This window comes from Copidosoma floridanum, unplaced genomic scaffold (genome assembly GCF_036245765.1).
Source record: "Copidosoma floridanum isolate Cflo_tuat_1 unplaced genomic scaffold, Cflo_Japanese_pri ptg000030l, whole genome shotgun sequence".
In the NCBI taxonomy this organism is placed as follows: domain Eukaryota; kingdom Metazoa; phylum Arthropoda; class Insecta; order Hymenoptera; family Encyrtidae; genus Copidosoma; species Copidosoma floridanum.
The window spans coordinates 33,219,679-33,237,676 of record NW_028321907.1 but is presented as its reverse complement, the minus strand read 5'-3'; the positions used below and the strand labels follow the sequence as shown (position 1 = coordinate 33,237,676).

The 17,998-nt window shown below is 36.8% G+C and overlaps 1 protein-coding gene across 1 annotated transcript; it reads right to left on the bottom strand.

Moving 5' to 3' along the window:
- Positions 1-296: 296 nt before the first annotated feature.
- Positions 297-5,567, bottom strand: LOC149373597 (uncharacterized). Its single transcript, XM_089596923.1, has 4 exons — positions 5,544-5,567; positions 4,640-5,498; positions 1,888-4,021; positions 297-1,776 (listed from the first exon to the last, which is right to left on the bottom strand). The coding sequence occupies exons 1-4, from the start codon at positions 5,565-5,567 to the stop codon at positions 297-299; spliced, it is 4,497 nt and encodes a 1,498-aa protein (XP_089453049.1).
- Positions 5,568-17,998: the final 12,431 nt, after the last annotated feature.

The following is a 17,998-nucleotide window of genomic DNA, read 5'->3' as shown; positions in this document are numbered from 1 at the left end:
ACAAATTGAAAATGAGATAAAATATAAATATCAAAATAAGAATAATCGAATTAACACAAAAACTTCGTTCTCCTCGGGTTAATGGACAACGATTTCTGAGTTGAACATTAATAGAAAACAATGGATCATTTTTTTTTTTTTTTAAATATAAAGAAAGTTAAAAAAAGGTGAATCGTTTATTCGCTTACAATTTAAATTTATATGATAAATATAAAGAAAGTTAAAAAATGTGAATCGCTTATTCACTTACAATTTGACTTTATATGATAAATGGTAAAATTTACATGAACTCATTATTAATCAGAAACTGGTTCAATCTCGGATACCTTTCTCATCAAAATCAGCTTATGGATTGGTCTAATTAAAACAGTACTTTGGGTTTTCACCTTCACGACCCGAACAAGAGATTCTTTATCTTGATAGACTTCAATTACTCTACCTAATGGCCACTTGCAGGGGACAGTTTGTTCGTTAGTTATAAGAACAAGATCACCCACTTTTAGGGAGCGCTGGGGTGAAAACCACTTTGATCGAGTTTGTAGAGAAGAAAGGTATTCTTTGGACCAACGCTTCCAGAAATGTTGAAGGGACTGAGATAACAATTTCCATCTTTTTAAAGGAGACAATTTTTGTGATGTAAAATCAGGCTCCGAGATTGAATAAGAAGGTCTAAAGGATAAAAAGTGAGCAGGTGTGAGAGGGTTCAGATCCCGTGGGTCATCGGTCAGAGGCGCCAGAGGTCTGGAGTTCAAGCAGGCTTCTATACGGGCGAGAAGAGTAGAAAACTCGACGAAAGTCAAAATCTGGTCTCCTATAACTCTTTTCAAATGGTGTTTCGTTGATTTTACCGCAGCCTCCCAGAGGCCTCCGAAATGAGGCGCCGAAGGCGGATTAAAGTGCCAATGGGTCCCAGATTGCGTCAAACCATTTACCAGTAAGTCAGAATTACCCAAAGACTGTCTTAATCGTCTCATCTCGACGTCTGCGCCAATGAAATTAGTACCTTGGTCACTGTACAGGTCGGTACAGTGGCCACGTCGCGAAACAAATCGGTGGAATGCGGCAATGAACGAGTCAGTAGTGTAGTCTTCTACAATCTCAAGGTGAACAGCCTTAGTTGCCATGCAGATAAAAACTGCAACATAACCCTTTAGGGTACCTTTACCTCTACATTTTGCTAATCTAACTGGGAACGGTCCGGCATAGTCGACGCCAGTTTTTTGAAAGGCTGGCGAGGGTTGGACACGACAATTGGGGAGCTCAGACATTAGTTGATATTGAGGTCGGGCTGCAAAACGTCGACACTTGAAACAATGTGCTAACTCAGTTTTAACGACTTGACGTCCATTCAAAATCCAAAATTTGCGACGCAAAGCGGCTAACGTCATTTGAATTCCCCCATGAAGAACAAGTTCATGATAATATTCAATTATCATGATTGTGATGTAATCTCGTCCGAATAGAATCAAGGGGTGTTTCGAATCTTGCTCTAACAAAGAATTGCTCAACCGACCACCTACTCTTAAAAGATCCCTATCCAACACAGGGGCCAACTTTCTCAATCGACTACGGGATGGCAAAGGCTCTTGCCTGGAAGAAGGTCCCTTTAAATTTCGTTCAATTACAGCTAGGTCAGACGAAAAATGGGCCTGTTGATGGACATAGACGATAAAGAGAGTGGTTATTTCCAATTCTTTGGGAGTAAGAGAATTAGATAATGGATTTGAGAACACTTTTACATCTATAAAATTCAAATTTGGACTGAAAGGTTGTGATCTTTTCGCATAACATTTAGTAATACAACGATATATAAACCTAAGACAATAAGCGGTGATCCGAAGTAGACGAGTCCATTTAGAACAATTCTGAGCTAAACAATCAACGAACCCTTTCTCAGTGTTATTGACCACGTTTAACAATTGAGTAGATTCAATAACTTCTACTTTAACCTCTGGGTAACTGGGATTTAGTTCATGTAAAATGTCTGGTCCTTGGAACCATGAAGGGTGCTTACCCAATAAGTTTGGAGTAATTCCTCGTGAAGCGATATCAGCAGGGTTCTGTTTACCTGATATATGATGCCATATGGCATTTGGCATAAGATCGTGCACATCTGAGCATCTATTGGCGATGAATACAGGCCACCTGGAGGGAGGAGATCTTAACCAATGCAGAACATCGAGCGAATCAGTCCATAAATGAATGGGAGCACCTCCAACAACTGAACAAGTGTCAATGAAATGTTTTGCAATTTTGGCAAGCAATTGAGTCGCACAAAGTTCCAGTCTTGGAATGGACAAAATCTTTAACGGAGCCACTTTGGTTTTGGCTATTTGAATGTTGACATATACTTCATTATTGACTACTATTCTAAGATAGATCACGGCTGCGTATGCAGATTTTGAGGCATCAGCAAAGCCGTGAACTTCCATGGAACAGCATTCAGGAACATAATTATTCCAACGAGGTAAGCTAATTTCGTTCAGAAGTGGAATATCACGTAACCACCTGCTCCAAGGTTCGATTATGTCGTCAGGAAGATGGTCATCCCAGGACAATTTGTGTAACCAAAGCGACTGAAATATAATCTTAGAAACTACGATAACAGGCGATAGCCATCCTAATGGATCGAAAAATTTTGCTGCTTGGGCAAGAAGAGTTCGTTTAGTCCAATAAGGGGGTTCGGGATCGATGCCAAAATTGAATTTAAACGAATCCATAGTTGGGCTCCACGATAACCCAAGGACAGATATGGTTTCAGAGTGATCTTGAAAGATCTTAGGTTGCTCGACCAATAATTCTTCAGGAATATTCTGTAATACTAGAGGGGAATTAGCTGACCATTTTCTTAATGGCAAACACCCACGGTTGGCCAACTGCAAAAGCTCTTCAGCCTTTTCTCTAGCATCTTCAATTGAATGGCCTCCAGATAAACAATCATCTACATAAAATTCGGTTTCTAGAATTTTGGAGGCTCGATTATGTGTGATAATATGCTCAGCGGCTAACTGCTTTAACACGCGCGTGGCCAGAAAAGGAGAGCAAACTAACCCATACGTAACGGTATTCAGTAAATAGGGTTTGATTTCACTGGAAGGATTTTTCCTCCACAAAATTGCCTGAAAACACTGATCAGCAGGATGTACTAGAATCTGCCGGAACATTTTCTCAATGTCGGCAGTAAAAGAGAATTTATAAAATCGCCACCGAAGAATTAAGTCAAACAATTTAGCTAGGAGATTGGGACCGGTATATAACAACGAATTTAAGGAATCTCCCTTGAAAGATTTGGCCGATCCATTGAAAACGACACGTAGCTTGGAAGAGGAATCTGTAGATTTGAATACACCGTGATGGGGAAGAAAATAACAATTGACTTCAGGTACAAAGGATTCCTTCATATGCCCCAATTCTAAGTACTCTTGCATAAATTTATTATATGCTTCAAAAAACCTGGGGTTTGCTTCAAATTTCTTTTCCAAGCCCTTTAACCTGGCCAAAGCTACACAATAAGACTCTGAACGAAGCCGATCTGGAATAGAAGATTGCTTAAAAGGCAACCTGACCACGAACCTTCCATCTGGCATCCTGGAATGAGTGGTAACGAAATGTTTGTCGCATTCGGCATCCTCTTTACTAAGTCGAAGCTGAGAGATCGGTTCTTCTATTGTCCAAAATTTTTGGAGTTGATTTAAAAGGTCGACTTCACAACTAATTTGCATTACATTAAGATTAGTCTGATTGTTGATGACTGGACTGCTAACTGGCCCTGAGAGTAACCACCCGATTGCTGAGGAAGAAGCAATGGGATGATTGGATGGTCCCCTACGAATTTCACCTAAAATAATCTGGGCATGGACCGAGGTATCTAACAATAAATCAATTTTATCAAGTCGATAAAATTCAGGGTCAGCCAATTGCAATCCTGTTAAATATTCAAGATTCATCACGTCAGTACCAATTGGAGGTTGATATGATGAAACCTTAGGAATCACTAAGGCAGTGACCTCACAGGAGAAATCTGATTGAAAATGGGGCTGAATTGAAAACTTAACTGAATTTTTTAGTTTCACCGAAGGACAATCACCTATACCTGTGAGAGAAACATCTGTTTTAAACGACTTTAATTGAAGCAGATCACTTAATGATCGTGATATAAGTGAACTCTGCGAACATTGATCAATTAATGCTCTCACTAGAACGCGAGAGCCATTCGGGTGGCACACATAAACACGAGCTGTGGTGAGAAGTGCCTTAGGGCTTCTAAAACTGCCAATCGCAAGTATAGTATTCACATGACTACTAGAAATATTTGAGGGGTGAATATCTTTATTTTTATCGTCACCAGGCTGATTAGAGTAAGATCTGGAATTGTCTTTAGTAGGGTCAGACCTATGGAGAAGAGTGTGGTGTTTCTGATGACAAACAAAGCAACTAAATTTGGATTTACATTGCTTCAAAGGATGTTGACCTAAACAGTTTATACAAAGCCGACGATCATTCAAGAATTGCCTTCTCTCGTCCCAACCCTTGCTTTTAAAACCTTCACAACTACTCAAACGATGGGATTGATGGCAAAAGAAACATTTGAGTGAATCAACTACTTTCTCGCTGGTTTGATGAACAGCGGAGGACTTGCCTGTCTTTCCCCTTGATGAATCACGAGTTTGAGTTTGCCTTCGATTGAAAGCTTCTAAAGTGATGATTTGCGAAGATACAAAGTCTTGTAATTGCTTGATATTGGGAGGAGTAATCGAACTGCCTAAAAGTCTTTGCCAATCCTTATGGCTCTGTATATCGAATTTACTAACAACTAAACCGATGAAAATATCTTCGTCACCCTGTTTTCTCCCGAGTGTAATCAAAGCCTCAAAGGGACCTAACATCTCTTTATTAATGCGTTTCATTTCAGCACAAGTGTTACTCTTCATACTATTGCAGTTGAGGATACTATCTACATAAGAACAAACCAGACGTCGTTGATTGTCATAAAACCTGATTAAGGTGTCCCATGCTTGGGGATAAGTCTCCTCGGTGAGAGGAATGTTCTTAATGAGGTCAGCTGCCTCACCAAAGACGTGAGTTCGCAAGTGTTGAAACTTTATTACACCGGGGACCTCCGCCTTACGATGTATAACTGCCCTAAACACATCTCGAAAATTTTCCCAATCCTCATACCGACCTGAGAATCTAGGAATGTCAACAGCAGGAAGAGAGGATGCATTGTGAAGAGCAATTGCCGCTTGAGCGGCAGGCGAAGTTACAATGGAGGCGTTGGGATCGAGCGAAGATATAAAATCATCATATTCACCGGTCACAGTATAGTAAATATCCTCAGTTTGATCAAAAACCGACTTTTTAAAATATTCATGATTTGAAAGATCTTCCTCTAATTCCATTATTGCCGAATTGTTAACCTTGACCGAATTAAATAAATCTGCTAACTGTTGCAGCCTAGACTTAGCTTGACCACGAGTCATCTTTGCTTGACCAAGCTTCTTGAAATTTACAAAGGAATTTTTGATTTTAGTGTATAGACTCACTTGTTCGGCGTAAAGGTGTTCCATTGCGATACTTAGTTAAACTTACACGAAAAATAATTAGGCAATGTGTCGAGATTGATCCACGCAAATATTGTCAATACCTGAAAATATGTAGTGTTAGTACATTTGGAATAAGCGCAGAAATCAAATTATTGTTTAAGTATCAAAAAACGCAGTTTTTCGTACAATTAACATAGAACACGACGCAAAATACAAAATCGGAGTCTCACTAAATCAAACAATGGTCTTGTGGCAAACGGAGTAAACTTATCTTCTTATATTTGGTTGATGATGACGGTCAAGGGTTGAACGTCAACAACAGCACAGCACTGCGTCAAAGAGCAGCTGACAGCAACAGTGGCGTCAACAGGAACCAGTACGTTGATGGCCCGCAGCACAGGCGAGCAGAATAGCTGACAGCAACAGCGGCGTCAGCAGGAACCAGGACATTGATGGCCCGCAGCACCAGGCGAGCATGTGTAGAGTGGCTCGCAGCACCAGGCGAGCACAAATAGAGCGGCTCGCAGCACCAGGCGAGCACGAATAGAGCGGCCCACAGCACCAGGCGAGCACGTGTAGAGCGGCCCGCAGCACCAGGCGAGCACGTGTAGAGCGGCCCGCAGCACCAGGCGAGCACGGGTAGAGCGGCCCGCAGCACCAGGCGAGCACGTATAGAGCGGCCCGCAGCACCAGGCGAGCACGGGTAGAGCGGCCCGCAGCACCAGGCGAGCACGTATAGAGCGTCCCGCAGCACCAGGCGAGCACGGGTAGAGCGGCCCGCAGCACCAGGCGAGCACGTGTAGATGCGGCCCGCAGCACCAGGCGAGCACGGGTAGAGCGGCCCGCAGCACCAGGCGAGCACGTATAGAGCGGCCCGCAGCACCAGGCGAGCACGGGTAGAGCGGCCCGCAGCACCAGGCGAGCACGTATAGAGCGGCCCGCAGCACCAGGCGAGCACGGGTAGAGCGGCCCGCAGCACCAGGCGAGCACGTGTAGATGCGGCCCGCAGCAGCAACAGCAGCAACGAGGCGAGCACGAGGTGGCCCGCAGCAATGAAGCCCGCAGAAATGGGAGCGGCCCGCAGCAGCAACAGCAGCGACGAGGCGAGCACGAGGTGGCTCGCAGCAAGAAAGCCCGCAGCAATGGGAGCGGCCCGCAGCAGCAACAGCAGCAACGAGGCGAGCACGAGGTGGCCCGCAGCAATGAAGCCCGCAGAAATGGGAGCGGCCCGCAGCAGCAACAGCAGCGACGAGGCGAGCACGAGGTGGCCCGCAGCAATGAAGCCCGCAGAAATGGGAGCGGCCCGCAGCAGCAACAGCAGCGACGGGGCGAGCACGAGGTGGCTCGCAGCAAGAAAGCCCGCAGCAATGGGAGCGGCCCGCAGCAGCAACAGCAGCAACGAGGCGAGCACGAGGTGGCCCGCAGCAATGAAGCCCGCAGAAATGGGAGCGGCCCGCAGCAGCAACAGCAGCGACGAGGCGAGCACGAGGTGGCCCGCAGCAATGAAGCCCGCAGAAATGGGAGCGGCCCGTGGTCGCAACAGCAGCGACGGGGCGAGCACGAGGTGGCTCGCAGCAAGAAAGCCCGCAGCAATGGGAGCGGCCCGCAGCAGCAACAGCAGCAGTGTGTGTGTGTGTGTGTGCAAGAAGGAGAAGACGGTCTACGCGCCGACTCGCGTACCAAAAATGGCCGCCAAAGCGCTCTTTGAGGACGAGGTGGCTAAGATGGCCGAGTACCGAACACGTGGCAGTCTCTCTGATCCGGCTCGAAGGACTTTGTGCAAAATTCTGCAGCCTTCGATGGTGGACTGTATAATTTAGCTGATGGTTTTATGTGCAGCAAGATGTTGGGCTGTGGCCGGATAATTGAGAGGAAAGGAATAGCGTGTTCGGAAGTTGAGAAACACTACACACACTGCACTTGACTAATATGTAAATTAACTTTAATCAAGACTAAGAGCACTTACAAATATTGTTACAAAAAGGGTATGTACGAAAGATTAAAGAGTAAAAGGATGTTATTTGAGTCACGCTGAAATTAATGTAATTGAAAAAAGGGTAGCAGAACTACCGTAACTGCTGGTGCGAGCGCTGGGTGCGGACTGGCGCTTGAAAGGCAAGCTAATTATCTGCCGCTACGTAAGTATTCATGGAGCGCAGCCATTGGATGGTTTGCAGAGCTCGTGTACGCACGCGATTGGATGTAAAAGACACTAGACTATTCAAGCGCGAACCTTTTGAAATACTAAGCCAAAAAAATACAAATTTGATCTTGAACAACTAGTTATAATAAAGGTGGCTTGAGCATTTAATGCTGTACCAAATAACGGGCCTTTTAAGGATTTATGAGTTATGAAAAATATTCTTTGTTTATCGTCACAATTATTGAATATTTAAATCACACATTCAAATTCAAGAGTCTTATTAGCCTAGAAAGTTATAAAATATTGATAAAAAGAATAATAAGAACCCTGAATTTTAACTTGTGCATGCGCAGAATACAGTACATCACTATTCTACTAATTTTCTTGAAATCAAAGTGGTTTACATATTATTTTCACAGCTTAGAAAGATTTCTCATGAAAAAAAGTACGAATACAGTTTTCATTTGTAAAGGTTTATTATTTACATTTAGAGTTATAGTCATTTAAGTGATAACTCCCGTAAGACTGCGTACTAAAGTGATGAGTTTTCAGTAGCGATATTCTGAAAAATAATGTGGTTGACCCTAGTATTTTACTATCGCATATTAATTAGGAACATTCTCTTTACATAATTTTAAAATTTTTGAGATTTTTTTCATTCGAGTAAAAATCACCGCCTTGAACAAAATAATGTTGTCCTGAAAAATTTTTACCCGGTAAAAAGTATGTACGTACATACTAGATAATCGCGCCTAATTTCTGTGTACAATAAAACACTTGTGTATTGTAATTGTAATTGTGAATTGCGTACAAATTTTCGAATCATCCAAGCCACCGATGCAGCGGCTTTTTGGAAGGGTATAAAAGGCCCATGGTAGCCCATGTCAATACCAAAAATCGACATTCTATTATTTCGAGAGGCTAAGTGTAGCCACAAAATATTGTTACTAATTAAAGAACTTCACCACAGCTTGTATGCAAATTGGCTTGGAAAGATGTGTAAGGGACAAACGACCCTTAAACATATATACACGTAAAAACTGACTTGTGCAGACTCTATTTGCTTCTTAGATGTATACTTAAAACATTGAAAACTTATCCAGACAGTCAGTATAAGTCGGTAAAAGTAATTTGAATTAAATTCAACACTCGTTATAACAAGATGTCCGGTACAATAGAATGTATATAACGTAGATATTAAATAATCACGCCTGAAGCATAACTACCTCGCAAACTTCTGTGTATACTGAAACACTTATTAATTGTGAATCGCGTTAAAATTTTCGAACTATCCGAGCCACATCATCAAAGCTACCGACACTGCTGCTTTTCTGGAGGGTATAAAAAGCGTATGCTAGCCCATATCGTTTACTTTTGTCTTTAGCAACTAATCTGGCACTTTGGCGAGAGAGCTCTGCTCTGCAAAGCGCTGTTGTACATATATTCGATATTGCAATAAATGGTAATTATTATTTACTTTAACCTTGTATACTATGTACTACCCTTGTAAGGTGAGGGACGAAGACGCTATTGCAATCTCCCAGTTCTCCTCGTTTACCAGTGGTTACTCACTCTTGTTACTTGGGTAAAGAGCGGATTTCCGGGGCAGTGCAAATCGAAGCCATCTTCTATGTAAAATATCTGGTAAACTGGCAGATCTTCAGGTCAACACTGAACTGGAGCGATCCGAGGGCATTGGCGAAATCTCACACCCAAAAGTAGCACGAGAGAGTAGATAGTTGTACATAGTGGAGTAAGTACCGGAAAGCTGTGTACCGTGGGTCAGGGGCATTGCGAATCTGACTAAGTCCTTACACTTTCACTGATGTGTCTCGTAATACGTGTTGGGAGCAGTAAAAATTCAACTTCGTACCTACAAACCTTCGTTGTTTTTCATCCTTTTTGAAGGTGTACCAAGAAGTACTAACACACATGTATATATTGACAGTGCCTACAAAAACAATTACAGATGAAAATTATAGCCAAAAGAATTACACCAAGAAAATGCGGCCAAAACAATAACTTTCCAATGACTGCGGTAAAAAAAATTATGTTTACAAAGTATACCGCCAAGAAAAGGATTCCTTAAGATGTGTGTAAAAAATTAAACTGTTAAAATGAATAAAATTACATTACTCACATGAGTGGTAAAAAAAATAACATTACTAAAGTGTGCGCCGAAAAAAGTGACAGCTTTAGAATGTGTGACAAAAAAAATTACAGCATCAAAATTTGCGGCAAGAAAAATTATGTTACTACAATACGTGGCAAAAAAAAATTTTTTTCCAAACATGCGGTAAAAAACATTAAATTATCAAAATGTGCCAAACTAAGAATAGTTCTCCAAAATAAGTGTCGAAAAAAATAAGAACATCGAAATGTGCTGTTAGGAAAATTATTCTTTAAATTGTAAGGTAAAAAATTTGTTTATCAAAATCTGCTAAAAGAATTATCAAGAAAAATGTGCAGAGAAACTAATTACAGTTGTGAAAAAACCATAAAAAATTGTACATTGTGAATTAATGGTTTAATTTGCATTAAAAATTATTACTTGATATGTGATTAATAAATACGAGCATATACTGTTAAGTAAGGTTAAAATTTTCCTGTGCGCCTCTAAGTTACGACCTCCCTTTCTTTAAGTATAACCTCTGTTAGTTGGTGGTAGTCAAAAAACGGCTCAGAATTTTATTTGAACCGAGGAAACTCAAAGATTAGAAACCAACACATAATCAATGTCTGTGATTTATATGTTGGAAGGCGGGTTCGTGGCCCAGTGTAAAAAAGTGAAGTCGGGTTGCAAATTTTATGAAGAAAAGTATCTCAAAGTAGCTTTTATCAAAATTTAAATTAAGTTGTTGAGTAATCTATCAATTTCTGCAATATATTAGCTTCGTGTAGCAATTTGAAATAACGCCACCTGCAGGGAAAAAGATGTCGGTGCTAGCTAACAAGAATACGCAGCATCACATAGACAACGATATATTACAAGTGTTTATTGAAACAATAATAAATATTTAACAACTAAAATCAGTTTTTTCAGTCCCAAGTAATATATTAACAGAAATTTATGCTTTTTTTTATATTCATAAAAATACTTACTAACAAAATACAACCATACAAGGAGAAACAATTTTTTTTTTTAGGTACTATTAAATAGGTATTTTTCGGCTTAAAAGTATACTTAACACCCAAAAAAATTACGTCAGTTATAAAATTTATATTACTGTTGAAATAAACGCTTGCAAAAGATCATTGCCCATTTTTGATCATTGCTTCATTGATTTTTTGATTTCTTTCGGTAATTTTTTCTTATTCCAAATAAATTTATTTATTTCTCTTTGGGCAAAGATAATATTCTTATACATTAAAACTTTTTTTTTTATTTAAATGAATTTCTCAGCTGATTGTAAACTAAACACTAGATAAAGAAAAATAAAATTTTACAATTTATAAAATTGTAAATTAAATATCAAAATAAATTTATAGTTACATTTTCAAATATACTTTAAATAATATTCGGACTCAAAATCACCTATGGAGGGTTAGATTAAAGTAAATAAGTACACTTGATTCTTTTATTTATTAAATTTATTCAATGTTATTTTAATGAAAAAATCGTGTTTTTTAATCATTAATTTTAATCACTATATCGTTCACTTATATTAATTAAGATGATTAGCGCAATCCTAAATTTAGCAAACAATTTTATCTATTTTATTTGAAAGATTTAAATTACTCAGAGACTGTTTGAATTTCGCGTTTGGATACAAAAGTGAAATTGTATTTTTAATTTTAATTTTTACCAAACTATGAATAAAGTAATTTTAAATTTTCCTGCACATAAATTTGCTTCCACAGATACGTGTTGAAGCTAGGGCAAAGTATTAAGACAGCTGCAAAGAGTTAGTCGTAGATGCTATGACTATCCTGAAAAAGTCACTTAGGGCTACGTCTTTCTCGGAGCCCTTGGGTGTCTTGGGCATGGCTCTAGTAGTCGACCCAGGTACTTTGCCCAAGGAACATCTTCACTATACCTAGTACCTCTACTACTTGGCCGTTCTTGCTCTCGGCTGGTGCGCGTAGCGGTTAGTACCGATGCACGGGAGAGTTCCAGGTCTGGGTAGGCAGTGGATCTCAGCGTCCTAAGCTCGCTGGAGAAGGAACATGTTTTCTTGCACGTCAGTGCTTTTTATAGCCGACTTGCAGATGATTCGCCGCGGTAATCTGCGCTATCTCTCTGCACACTATCGATTATGCATATTCGCCAATAATCCTTGCACATATTTTGTCTTGCTTTCTGTGCGTAATTAACAGCGCACATTATATATTATATTCTTCGTGCCAACTTTTAAAATTTTAACTTGGTGAATTTAATGTATTTTTACTCATTATTTTAAGAAAAATTCAAACAAATAAAAGAATATAAATAGGAATAAGAAGTGTATAATATAAATTTCTAAATAAAAAAGAATGTCTCCATACCAAGTCGACATAGGGCTGTCACAAGACAATACAACACGATATTTTCCTAAATTTTGTCTTGTTTTTTAAAATCAGATATCGTATTGTTCTTGAGTCGTTTTCAAAATCAGCAATATCCTTCTTGTCTTGACTAAATTTGTAGTCGCCTTTCTTGATAATTCTTAATCTTCATATTTATGTGTGTGCATGCATGTAATGCACTTCAATCGTGTAAGAGAGAATACGTGCATATCTGTGAATGTAATGAATGATATACGAGGGTGAATGATTGAAAAGAATAGTAATTAAATAAAACTAATTATTAATGAAATTTTTGATCATAAATTTATTTTAAATTAGGTTTATAAAGAAATGTGAAGTACGCCGTATCGATGCCTCCTCTGAAAATAAGTACTTCTCCTTTTTTGATCATTATTTATTAGTATAATGTTTCGTTACGCGGTCTAGCATTGGTGATTAATATCACAGTTCTCTTTTAGCATGCTTTACTAATAAAATGTTTCCTTAGGTGAGCAAGCATCGGTGATTATCAACCTTACTGTTTTTTAGTATTATTTATTATTAAATAATACTAAAAAATAGTTGGACTGCTAATCGCCGATCCTTGCTCACTTGAGGTCACATTTTATTATTAAATAATACTAATAAACAGAAATGCGAAGCAAATTTCAAAATATAAATAAAAATTTAAAGTTATAGTATAGTGATGCAGTTTTAAAAAAAAAGTAATACTTATCTTTAGTTAAGATATGAAATGTATGTAACTCTTTTCCAGATTATTCTAAATTTTTTCGTTTGAATTTGTAAAAATATTTTGAATTTTATGTAACATTTCAAAAATTCAACATATTCATATTAATTGTATATTAAATGTAGATAGTAAGAAAAATCGATACTAATTATGAATTTAGATTCAAATTACATCCTTAATGTTCTTTGATATACAAACTTTTGTATAAATATAATTATTAGTCATAAATTATTTTACTGTCAATTTGTCAGATCACGATAAGTTGTATTTTTCTGTCAGTGCACAACGAGCTGTGCTTGTTTTATTATTTTGACGTAGTTGAATTAAAATGAATTAAATTGAATTGAATTGAATTAATAATAAGACAAAAGGCTCCAGGCCTTATTTCGCCTTGGCCAATACATGAAAATAAGATAATGGTTGGTCTTGCGCGCAAGCCACAAGTTAAGTTAAGACTATTGTAAACTAAAAGCAGATTTAAATAGATATTCACGAAGGTATAATTTAAAATAAGGTCGATCAGACATGGATCTCAAGTTGGTAGGTAAATTGTTCCATATGCGTAAAATGGCAACATGAAATGCATTATCATAATAACTAGTATGAGTGCCAATAACCGAAAAACCATATTCAGATCGGCAGCGATTACCACGACCACCGCCGGTCTGAACTGCACTTGTTTTCGTCAAAGCCCTTAAGTGGTGCTCGTCTTCGCATCAACCTGAGTAATGCTTGTTTTTGGAGGAGATGTCAAACTGTTGGGTAGTACATTTGAAATTCTGACAAATGACTACTTTAATTTTATGTGTATTATACTTATCTTAATACTTTTGGACCTTACAATATTTTTCCAATTATTTTCATAAATTTATTGTTTATTTCAGTGCCAGTGGTAATTTAAATAACAGTCAAGATTAAGATATTTGAGATCTTAAGTAACTTATCTTGACGATATAAATTTCTTAATAGCCATTTCTTATACTTGTCTTGAATGTTATTACATCTTATCTGAATATAGTCTTAATTTTTTAAGATGAGACAAGACAATATCAAGAAGTTCTTGTAATTATCAAAGAATTTAGTAGTAAAGGAATTCACTCGTGCCTTACCCTCTTAACGTACATGTATTATGAATTGTGTACGAAAAAAATGCATGATGCGAATTCCACATTTTAACGTTCATTCGCTTAGTAAGTCAACTCTCTGTACAACTCTAGCGAGAGTACCAAAAAATTATTACACACGCAATCGTTTACTAGACTACTAAATTCTTTGGTAAACACTATAATCATTTTAAATACAAACGAAAGAGTATAAATATTTACATTTTTAATAAATAAAATTATAGTCAGTCAAACTTGCAGCTCAAACTAAGTAGGGTATCTTGAAATTTGTTTATTATCTCAATCATAATATAAATAAATAAATTAACTGAAACTTATAAAGTTTTGATGTGGCGAGCTTAGAGTTTTTAAATTTGTTCATTTGAAAAAAAAAAAAAAAAAAAAAAAAAATAAATAAAAATAAAAAAAAAAAAAAACCATAATGTAACTCGTGGAGCATGGACTTTTGTGGGTTGAATTACTGGACATGGGCCAACTATCGCATACTTATCTTTCATGAAAGAAAACAAAGATTAAAGTAAAAAAATTTTTAATGTTACAGCGCATCACAATACGTTTATAAATAAATGGAAAGGAATACATCTGTAAAATTCTTACCTTATCAACCACCTTATTTTAGTTAAATACAGTTATTTAATGGTAATGCATAAATTTTCACCTAAAATATAGAGAAAACACAAATATCATATACCAAAGTATAAATCAAGCCAAAGTATAATATACTATAAGCCAAATAATATGCTTATATTTCAGTAAAATAAGTGAAAGAGGCACAAAGCTGACATACCTAAGTATTAATTTAGCCAAAGTACGTTTTATTTAGTTCTTAATAAAAAAAAATCTCAAGAGCTTTTATTGAACACACTGACTTCAGATATTAAAAAATCATTTTTTTTATGCTTAACTGAATAAAACGTTTTTAGCTTAATTAATGCTTTGGTGTATCAGCTTTGTGCCTCTTTTACTTACTTTACTTAAATTTAGGTACATTATATTATCATCGAATAGTTTAATTTATTTGTAATAAGGTAGTCGCTAAGGGAAGAGTTTGACTGACGTACTAAATGCCTTTGGTATTAGAGTAGATAGTTTTAAAAAATTTCATTTTTCATTGATGTTAAACTTAACGACTTTATAAAAAATATAACTAACAAAAACGCGTTGTAATAAGTCCACAGAAATAAGATACGTGGTTTAACATCTCAACCTTAAAACAGATAAGGGCGCAGTAATAGGTGGTTAAATTTCAAGTGATCACAGTAATACAAGCAAGTTAACAAGATACTATAACACTACATTGTAAGAAAATGAGGAATAATAACAGAAAAATATTTTTTTTCTTGAACAATCAATGTATTATTCTAATGTTGAAAGTTAAGCGCATCAGGTCCATGCATATTAAAAAGGTACGGAAACGATAACTATTAAAACCCTACCATAAATTTCAATGCCCAGTATGTAGGTCCTTTATCTTTATTATTATTAAAAAAGAAAAAAATTTAATTCACGATGCAGCTCATTACAAATCCACAATTTATTTTTCAAACCAAAATTATTTCATAAAATTATTCAAACAATCGTTACGTCCTCGGGCCTGCAAACATTAATGATTTGCTAACCCAGTGGTTTTTTTTAGTCTTATTTATTATTACTTGAAGATCAGTGCGTAAGAACACAATCAGTAAGAGCTAATCAAGGAGTGAGAATAAAAACTCTAAAATGTTGGGTGTTTTTTTGAGCTATGTTTCGTTGGTCCTCATGCCAACTTCATCAGGCTCACTTTATTACGAAAAAAACAACAATTTTCGTAAATTATATTGTAGGGCCACCAATTACAAATTTTTTTTAACAAAAAATATGTATATGTTATTTAAATTAAAATTAATTAAATATATATTAAATCAAAATATATATATAAGTCCAATAAATCATTATATTTACGTAGTAAAATGTAGACTAGGAGTAATAATATTTTTAAAAATTCAATAGTTACTCACATCTATGTTGTTAACTTAAATAAATAACGTTAGTGTCGAACAAATATAGATGTACGTGTATAGAAATAAATTATAAATGCACGCTTATCATAAATATAGATATCATAAGTACTTATCTATTTAAAGAAAGTCACGATTACGTCCCCTTAATGTATAAAAAATACTTTGATGACACTCTCGCATGTGTACATAAAGATCAAGCAGAGTTGATTTTAGAGATTTTTAATTAAAAGAACAATCACTTAAAATTCACTTGCGAAGTAGAGAAATCAATTCTATGGATTTCTTAAGTATAACAATTACACATGAAAACTGGAAAATAACCACGGATTGGTATGTTAAGCCAATTTCAACCAATAGAATAATTAATTTTAACTTAAATCACCCCCAATCTTTAAAACTTAATGCGGTATACGGTTTGGTTGATCGAGTTATTCTTTTTTCTTGTGAATCCTATCGTAGGAAGAGTATTCTAATGGCTAAAAGATCTTAACGCGAAAATGATTATGCGCAACTGTTTTTGCACACGCTAATAACATTGTGAGAGATGCTTGCTGTCTCATCTGCATGGACGCTATTATAAATATGTGTGCATACCAGAAAATTGTATACACATATACTTGTGAAAGCCACTTATTCCTCTGCTTCATCAATAATACCTTTATGATTTCGACTTTTACAACGTCAGGATATGCTTCCACGATGGTTTTTAAGTAATCAAAAATTCGACCATTATTTATTTAGAAATCGTAATTTCTTACCGTTTTCTTGACTTAGTGAATAGGAGATTAGTAGGTACTCAGTTAGAGAAAATAAACATTAGTTAGACCATCCGATTGGATTAGGTTATACTAAATTTTATTAAAAGACTAAAGTCTCATTGGTCCTATATAGCCTGCGAGCATTTGATAATATCAGGTACCTCACTATTGGGAACGTGCCTGTACCACATGACATGGTGATGTATATATATCACACTGAGAAGACAAGTAGTTTAACCCTTATGGGAGACATCCAGTTTTTATTTTTTTCGTGGTAGAAACAGTGTTCCACACAAAGTTATTCAAATTTATATTTTTAACATTATCAGAGGTAAGTTGATATTTTTTTTATAATAGAAAATTGTTTATTAAGGCAGAAAAAATCTTTTTGAGGGAACGAAGTACAGTTTAACCTAACATCGAGCTACTTGTTTACCTATGAGCAGGCGCAACAGCGACAGCAGTAGCAGCAGCAGCAGAAACGAGTAGCTCAATGTAGGGTTAACTGTGCTTCGTACTTTCAAAACGCTGTTTACGGCCTTGATAAACGATTTCATCGTATGAAAAAAATAACAAACTAACTCTCATAATGTTAAAAATGTATAATCCAATAACTTTTTGTATTCAACACCTTTTCCACCACGACAAACAATAAAATTTTAATATCTCCCATAAGGCCTGTACTACTTTTCCTCTTAGTGTGATATAGATATCGCCATGTTACTTGGTATACAGGCATATTCCAAATAATACCATGAAGATAAATACAAAAGCCATCTGCATACAAGTGATGGAAGCAATGCTTAAGTGACCAACTAAATAATAGCTGTTTGTGTATTGTACGACTTCCGGAAACCCGACTGAAATGGACTTGATAAATTAAAACCTTGGTACATAGTCTGAAAGGGTAAACATTTTTCAAAAAATTTGTTTCATTTGACATTTTTTTGTTAGTTTATATGTATATTTTTTAATTTATAATTCGTCATCACCTTACACATTAAAATTCGAATTTAAACGCCGCGCACGGGTAATTTATGCAAAGTTCGCTTAGCCAACGCTGGAGCGCCTTCACTCAAAAAGTGGAAAACGTCTTACGAAAATAAAATAACAAGGGTATAAAGAGCCCTAAATAATCACAGAGATGCCGTGCATTTTTCGGCTAGGATCTATTTGTTAACGTTAGCTAGACAA

What these genes read in the sequence shown, in the direction of transcription:
- LOC149373597 (XM_089596923.1), bottom strand. Translation starts at nt 5,567, where the DNA reads ATGGAACACCTTTACGCCGAACAA. An exon ending in AACACCTTTACGCCGAACAA is followed by an intron (nt 5,499 to 5,543) that starts GTGAGTCTATAC and finishes GTAAATTTCAAG; the next exon opens with AAGCTTGGTCAAGCAAAGAT. An exon ending in TTCATCAAGGGGAAAGACAG is followed by an intron (nt 4,022 to 4,639) that starts GCAAGTCCTCCG and finishes ATTTTCAATCAG; the next exon opens with ATTTCTCCTGTGAGGTCACT.